The 8,378-nt window shown below is 40.5% G+C and overlaps 1 protein-coding gene across 1 annotated transcript; it reads left to right on the plus strand.

Moving 5' to 3' along the window:
* Nucleotides 1-1,257: 1,257 nt before the first annotated feature.
* LOC140955072 (uncharacterized) lies at nucleotides 1,258-6,683 on the plus strand. The gene is made up of 6 exons (XM_073406608.1): nucleotides 1,258-3,308; nucleotides 3,565-3,718; nucleotides 3,821-4,088; nucleotides 4,824-4,946; nucleotides 5,058-5,412; nucleotides 6,563-6,683. Exons 1-6 carry the CDS (start codon nucleotides 1,258-1,260, stop codon nucleotides 6,681-6,683), a joined length of 3,072 nt encoding a protein of 1,023 aa, XP_073262709.1.
* The last annotated feature ends 1,695 nt before the right edge of the window (nucleotides 6,684-8,378 follow it).

Here is an 8,378-nt window from a genome sequence, read left to right on the forward strand (position 1 = left end):
CGCGACTGCTGAAAATAGCGGCTAACACACTGGAGATGAACATGCAGCCGCTTGTTTGCATTGCTGAAAGAGGACCATCAATTTGCGAGGGTCACGATGCTGTGGAGAACGAATGAAACAAAAGAAGCTGCGCTCGTGGACTGCTGGCAGAACTGTCACCTGAGGAAGATGCAGTTCGTACACTGGATGAGATGTTGTTGTTGACGTGAGGAAGAACTGACGGTTTGATCGGCTATGCATTGTAAGGAAGCATCCCCTTTCGGCTGCCCTGGCTGGGAATGTCGTTGTTGATGGATGATTGTCAATTATGTAGTCTATGGGGGGGGGAGAAGACGAGGGTTTCTTCTGGCGACACCGGAGAAAACATGATGGTGGAAAGAGAAGGTGAAACACTATGCTTTTTTTTTGTGTGTGAGGATGAGGTGGCTGTGCACAATGATGTTCCCCGTGTGATGTGCTCTTTCTCGACGAGGAGTTGCAGCTCCTAGGGGTTGAGATTGAGGAGTGAAAAGTGTCTGACGGGGGAAGAGATTGAGGCCGGAGAAGAAAAGCCAAGAAAACCTGAAGAGGGGGGGGCGGCTGGTATCCTGGCTGCCCCTCGTTAATGCCCCTGTGCTGAAACATAAATATTCTCTGTAACTGTCGAAACCGAAGCTGAAACGGGCAGTGAACAGTTTATCCAAGAAACGGCTCCGTTTTCAATTCCAATTGCTATTTTTGATGCGGTCCTTGAAGTTTTGAACTTTTTGTAAGCAAATCCCTGGGTAAACTTTCACAGGACCCCTGCATTTCAGCACATTTCACAAAACAATCCTTGGTTTCAAAACGTATCAATTCAGCCCTTAATTGACTCTTCAAACCTTGATATTTCTTTAATTAAGTCCCTGATTCATTAATCAAATTAACTTCAAGTTCAAGTAAGTTTCAAAACTTATCGATTCTCCAATTAAACCCTTAATTGGATTAATTAAATTAATTCCAAGCTCAATTAAGTCTCAAAACTTATCAATTCTCCAATTAAACCCTTAATTGGATTAATTAAATTAATTCCAAACTTAATTAGATTAATTCCAAAGTTTAATTAAACCCCAAAACTTCCAATCATTTTGCCATTAACCCAAATTTTAATTCATTCTTCATTTATTTCATTTTACTTATTTTTTCATCATTATTATTTTTTCATCATCATTTTTTTTTCATTTTCAGTAAAAAAAAAAAAATAATAATAATTAAAATAAAATGGTCAAAAATTAGGTTATGACAGGACATATAGCTCCCCTACCACTACCACCTATGCAACCACCTTTCCCTACTTGGTACAACCCCGAGTTGACTTGTGAATACCATGCTGGTAATACGGGCCATAACATCGAAAACTGTGTAGCTTTTAAGAAGAGGGTATCACAGCTTATCAAAATCGGATGGTTCACTTTTGAAGATTCGCCTAATGTGAATTCAAACCCTCTACCCAAACATGCTGCAAGTGGTAGTGGAGTGAATACTATGGAAGTCGGTAGCAAAGAGAAGGTGCTAAAAGTGACCACGACGAGGCTGTACGAGATGTTGGTACAATCTGGACATTTGGAGAAACCATCTGAACATTACGTGAGGGAAAATGATTTTTGCCCATTTCATAAAAAGAAAGGGCATCACATTGATGAATGCATTGAGTTTCATCAAAAGGTTGCGAGAATGTTGACTTTAGGAGAGCTAAGGATCGAGGCTGCAAGAGATAATGAAGAGATCGAGATGATAGAGAACCAAGGGAAATGTAGAGTCCAATCAACAGCTAATGGGCTCTCAAAATTGGTATTAACTAAGCCCTCATATGCAAACAAAGTAGACTATGGGGTGATGCCTGGAGATTATGGTTATACCTCGAATATTGAAACTCCTTTGCCGCTGTTTCGAACTGATATAAGTGGGCTAACTAGGAGTGGTCGTTGTTTCACACCTGAAGAACTAGAGAAACAAAGAAAGGCTAAAGGCAAGGAGGTGTTGGACCTCGATAAAGAGTTTGAGGTGAATAAACCTGTGACTGAGGAAGAAACAAATGAGTTCCTGAAATTGATGAAGCATAGTGAGTACTGTATAGTGGATCAGTTGAAGAAGACCCCTGCCAAGATCTCCATCATGTCATTAATACTCAGCTTCGAGCCGCATCGTAATGCTTTGCAAAAAGTACTGAATGAGGCCTACGTACCCCAAGATATTGAACAAAAGACTATGGAGCATCTAGTAGGGAGGATCCATGCTGCCAATTACTTATATTTCACGGAAGATGAACTTGACGCTGAAGGAACTGGACATAACAAGCCCTTGTATGTCACGGTCCGATGCAAAGATTGTCTCATCGGTAAGGTTCTCATCGATAACGGCTCGGCCCTTAATGTGTTACCAAGGCATATGCTGGATGAAATGTCGGTCGATCCCTCACACATGCAACCCAGTGTGATGACGACGAGAGCGTACGATGGCTCACCAAGGCAAGTGATAGGGTCAATTGAGGTTGAACTAGCTGTGGGTCCACAAGTCTTTTTAGTAACCCTTCAAGTGATGGATATCCACCCTTCCTATAACATGTTGTTAGGAAGGCCATGGATACATTCCGCGGGAGCTGTCACCTCCTCGCTACATCAATGTTTGAAGTACATTGCCAATGGTGTCCTGGTTACTGTTAAGGCTGAGGAGACTATATCAATGGTAAGAAATGTGGCGGTTCCATTCATTGAAGCAGAAGATTGTAAGGATGGAAACCTTCATGCATTTGAGGTTGTGAATACCGAGTGGGTGCCCGAGAACACTGTGGTGAGGAAGCCAGAAATCTCGGAGGCCACCAAAATGGCCGCTAAAAGCTTTTTGAAAAACAAGATTCCTTTTCTATATGACATTGAGCAAGGAACGCTTGAATGGATGGATATAATCAAATTGAAAGTTGCAGAACAGAGGTTTGGGCTTGTATATAAGCCCAAGAAGGCGGATTACAAGCGAGTTGCTGGTGCAAGAAGGGAGAAGAGAATGGCTAGGATTGAAGGAAGGAAGCCTGAAGAAGAAAGCCTAGCCATCCCTCCAAGCAGGATTTCATTTCCAAAGGTTGCATATGTGATGCAACCTGATAAGGGACATGGAAACCTCCTTCAGAATTTTTTTTCAATGAACATAAACACTCTGGAGGAAAATCAAGTCAAGGACATTGCTGAGAAAATTGAATCCGAAAGAAGGGATGAAGAGCTGCCACAATTAACCATCCACACTTTGGAAGAAGTCACCATCAAGACTTTTGTTCGAAAGCTAGCCGAAGGAGAGAAGTTCCAGAATTGGGAGACCCAAGAAGCTCCATTGGTTTTTAAAATGTAATCAACAATGATTGTTGGATTAATTTTATCCATGTTGTTTGCCTTTTTCTGCTTTGTTTTGTTTTTATTCATTGACAATCGAGGCTCAAGATGTCAATTGGATCTTATTTTGTTTTGGAGCCAATCTTTTGCTTTTAATGATATCATGCATTTTCAAAATTTATCTTGATGTCTTACTATCCATTTACACATCACTTTCCGCTTTCAGGAACCCTGAAAGTGGATCCTCCACAACAACACCTGCACTTTACATTGAGAATGAATGGCCAAACTTTAAAGAATACATAGTGGTTGTAGAAGATGAGGAATGGGAGGAGAAAACCATATGGGAATTCACAAAATTAATAGAACAACACGAACAGGCTTGGAGGCCCGCTAAAGAGGAACTTGAAACCATAAATGTAGGCAATGAAGAAATCAAGCGAGAGCTGAAAATAGGGACTTTGATCACCCCTGAAGCAAAGGAAGAGTTGATTACACTGCTCCAAGATTATGTAGATGTCTTTGCCTGGTCCTACGAGGATATGCCTGGTTTGGATACGGACATTGTAGTACATAGGATACCACTGATGGAAGGATGCAAGCCGATTAAGCAGAAGTTAAGGAGAACTCATCCGGAGATCTTAATCAAAGTAAAGACGGAAATTGAAAAACAATGGAACGCTGGTTTTTTGGAAGTAGTGAAGTATCCACAATGGGTGTCAAACATAGTGGTGGTACCCAAAAAGGAAGGTAAAATCAGAGTTTGCGTGGACTTTAGGGATTTAAACCGGGCTGGCCTTAAAGATAATTTCACTTTACCACACATAGATATGTTAGTTGATAATGCAGCACGCAGCTCCACATATTCCTTCATGGATGGGTTTTCAGGCTACAATTAGATAAGAATGGCGCAAGAGGATAAGGAGAAGACAACTTTTGTAACACCATGGGGAACCTTTTGCTACAAAGTCATGCCATTTGGTTTAAAGAATGCTGGGGCCACTTACCAAAGGGCTATGGTGACTTTGTTTCACGACATGATGCACAAAGAGATTGAAGTATATGTGGATGACATAATTGCCAAATCTAAAGAGGGAGAGAATCATGTCCAAATATTGAAGAAATTATTTGAAAGGCTAAGGAAATATAAGTTAAGGCTTAACCCAGCAAAGTGTTCATTCGGGGTGAAATCCGGTAAGTTGTTGGGATTTGTGGTGAGTGACAAAGGGATAGAAGTGGATCCTGAAAAAGTAAAGGCTATTCAATCTATGTCACCCCCCAAGACTGAGAAGGAGGTGAGAGGTTTCTTAGGAAGGTTGAATTACATCACTCGGTTTATATCCCAATTAACCACGACTTGTGACCCGATCTTTCGTTTGTTAAGGAAGAAGAACCCTGGAATATGGAATGAAGAGTGTGATGAGGCTTTTGAGAAAATCAAGCAGTACTTGCTAAATCCACCTCTGCTTGTTCCTCCTGTACCAGAAAGGCTATTGATATTGTACCTAACAGTAACCGAAACAGCAATGGGATGTGTGCTTGGGCAACATGATGAAACCGGAAGGAAGGAAAGGGCCATTTATTACCTAAGCAAGAAGTTCACGGAATGTGAGTCTAGGTATACTGTGATTGAGAAGCTGTGTTGCGCACTAACATGGGCTACAAAGATATTACGTCAGTATATGTTGTATCACACTACATGGTTAATTTCCAAATTAGACCCGTTGAGGTACATTTGTGAAAAGCCTTATCTATCTAGCCGAATTGCAAGATGGCAAGTTCTTTTGGCTGAGTATGACATAGTATATATGACAAGGAAAGCCGTGAAAGGGAGTGTTATTACCGATCACCTGGCTGACCATGCTATGGAAGATTATGAGTCGTTAAACTTTGACTTTCCCGATGAAGATGTGCTTGCAATTGAGGAAGAGAAATCAGATTGGTGGGTTATGTATTTTGATGGTGCTGTAAATGTATGTGGTAACGGAGCAGGTGCAGTGATAATCTCTCCTGATAAGAAGCAGTATCCGGTTTCAATTAAGCTGCAGTTCGGGTGCACCAACAACACGGCTGAGTATGAAGCTTGCATTCTTGGTTTAGAGGCTGCATTAGAGATGAACATAAAAAAGATAGATGTGTATGGAGACTCAATGCTGATCATTTGCCAAGTAAAAGGAGAATGGCAAACCAAAGAAGAGAAGTTAAGGCCTTACCAAGAATTTGAGAATTTGAGGAAATAGAGTTCACCCATCTAGGAAGGGAAGGAAACTAGTTTGCAGATGCTTTGGCCACACTAGCATCTATGGCCAAGATAGATTTTGGGCACAAGGTACAACCGGTACACATCAATATCAAAAATAACCCAGCTCATTGCTGCTCAGTCGAAAGAGATGTGGATGGAAACCCTTGGTACTATGATATCAAGAATTTCATCCAAAACCAGGCATATCCCATGGGGGCATCCAAAATCGACAAGAAGACCTTGAGGAGGTTGGCAATGGATTTTTATCTTGATGGGGAGATTTTGTATAAGAAATCATCTGACGGGACTTTGTTGAGATGTTTGGATGAATTCGAGGCAAAAAGCACTTTACGGGAAGTCCATGAAGGGATTTGCTCAACCCATGCTAGTGGACATGTGATGGCTAGGAAGATACAAAGAGTCGGGTACTTCTGGATGACATTAGAGAAAGACTGCATCGACTATGTCCGAAAATGTCATAAGTGCCAAGTATACAGTGACAAAATCAATGCCCCTCCAGCTCCTCTGTTTAACTTGACATCTCCGTGGCCCTTCGCGATGTGGGGAATTGATGTGATTGGACCTGTAAACCCAAAAGCCAGCAATGGTTATAGGTTTATTCTCGTGGCTATTGACTACTTCACAAAATGGGTAGAAGCCGGGTCATTTGCTCATGTGACACAAAAAGTGGTGAAGAAATTTATTGAGAGAGATTTGATATGTCGGTATGGTCCACCAGAAAAGATTATAACTGATAATGCCCAGAATTTCAACAGCAAGATGATAATAGAGCTCTGCACTAAATGGAAAATCAAGCATTCCAATTCTTCGCTATATAGACCAAAGATGAATGGTGCGGTAGAAGCTGCTAACAAGAATGTCAAAAAGATTATTCAGAAGATGGTAGTCACCTATAAGGATTTGCATGAGATGTTGTCATTTTCCCTTCATGCATATCGCACCGCAATTCGAACCTCAACAGGAGCCACCCCGTACATGTTGGTATACGGTATGGAGGCGGTGATGCCTTTAGAAGTGGAAATCCCATCATTGAGAGTGCTGTTAGACTCCAAGCTGGAAGAGGTAGAATGGGCAAAAGTTAGATATGAATAGCTGAATCTGATCAGTGAAAAGAGGATAACCGCAATCTGTCATCATCAACTCTACCAAAGAAGGATGGCTAAATCATAAGACAAGAAGGTTCGACCTCGAGGATTCCATGAAGGAGATCTTGTACTGAAGAAAATATTGCCGTTACCTGGAGAAGATCAGAGTAAATGGGCGCCTAACTATGAGGGGCCTTACGTGGTGAAGAAAGCATTCTCAGGAGGAGCTTTGTTATTGTCTAGAATGGATGGAGAAGATCTAATTAGGCCCGTGAATTCTGACTCTGTAAGGAAATATTACGCTTGATATATTTCATAATTTCCCAATCAATAAAATAAAGTCTGGCCATGAATTCTCTCTGTAAAAAACTTTTTTTTTCTTCATAAGTGCATGATCTCATAGCATTTGAAATATTTTACTTAAACAAACTCTTTTCTTACGCATAACTAAAGAAATGACTCCATCAATTGGAGAGAACCAAACAAATTTTAAACCTAACAGGTATTGTACACCACACTGGGGGCAAGAAAAATGCACATAGAGGTCCGTAGTGAACCAAAGCCCAAAAGGGTATCATCATAAAAACTTCTGAATTTTTTACGAGTATTGCTAATTGCATTAAAGGTTGCTGTTTTCATGAACAAAACCAAAACTTTTGAGTTTTCCTTTTAAAAATAATAATAAAGTACAATACTCAATGGAGCAAGAAAGGGCCCCATAAGGAACCAGAGAGGGTATGAAGCATATTTTGGTTCATGAGAAAAGGGTGGACAAACAAATGGAAAAAAGAGCTCGAAGAAGTTTACAATGAAAAGAGGACCTATGTTTCCAAGATAGGTAACAAAAAACATGCATGCTATATTGTCATAACACTAACCTGGCAGGAAAGGTGGGACGAAAGCCCAAATTAGTTCCAAGTTTTGGAAATCACTAAGAGATAGAATCTCAAATCAACGGAGCTACGAAAAGAATATGAATTATGAACCAACACTATTTCACTTCCTCGAGGTAAGATGTTTTCTTTTGAAGTTTGAGATGGGCCGGTCACTTGATATTGAGACCATTTCTTAGAAAAACGTGGAGTTTTCTAAAAAATTTAGATGGGCCGGTCACTCGATATTGGGACCGTTTTTTTAGAAAAGCATGGAGTTTTCTAAAAATTTTAGATGGGCCGGTCACTCGATATTGGGACCCTTTTTTAGAAAAGCATGAAGTTTTCTAAAAATTTTAAGAGGGGTCGGTCACCTAATACTGAAACCGTTTCTTATAAAAGCATGGAGTTTTCTAAGAATTTTAAGAGGGGTCGGTCACTCGATTTTTTAGACCATTTCTTAGAAAAGCGTGGAGTTTTCTAAGAATTTTAAAAGGGGCCGGTTACTTGATTTGAAACCGTTTCTGAGAAAAGCGTGGAGTTTTCTAAGAATTTTAAGATGGGCCGGTCACTTGATATTGAGACTGTTTCTTGGAAAAGCGTGGAGTTTTCTAAGAATTTTAAGATGGGCAGGTCACCCGATATTGAGACCGTTTCTTAGAAAAGCGTGGAGTTTTCTAAGAATTTTAAGAGGGGCCGGTCACCTGATATTGAAACCGTTTCTTAGAAAAAGCGTAGAGTTTTCTAAGAATTTTCAGATGGGCCGGTCACTCGTTTTTGAGACCGTTTCTTAGAAAAGCGTGGAGTTTTCTAAGAATTT

The sequence above is a fragment of the Populus alba genome, chromosome 19 (genome assembly GCF_005239225.2).
Source record: "Populus alba chromosome 19, ASM523922v2, whole genome shotgun sequence".
NCBI classification, from domain to species: Eukaryota; Viridiplantae; Streptophyta; class Magnoliopsida; order Malpighiales; family Salicaceae; genus Populus; species Populus alba.

What these genes read in the sequence shown, in the direction of transcription:
- LOC140955072 (XM_073406608.1), top strand. Translation starts at nt 1,258, where the DNA reads ATGACAGGACATATAGCTCCCCTACCACTACCACCTATGCAACCACCT. An exon ending in AAGCTAGCCGAAGGAGAGAA is followed by an intron (nt 3,309 to 3,564) that starts GTTCCAGAATTG and finishes TTCCGCTTTCAG; the next exon opens with GAACCCTGAAAGTGGATCCT. An exon ending in TAATAGAACAACACGAACAG is followed by an intron (nt 3,719 to 3,820) that starts GCTTGGAGGCCC and finishes CCTGAAGCAAAG; the next exon opens with GAAGAGTTGATTACACTGCT.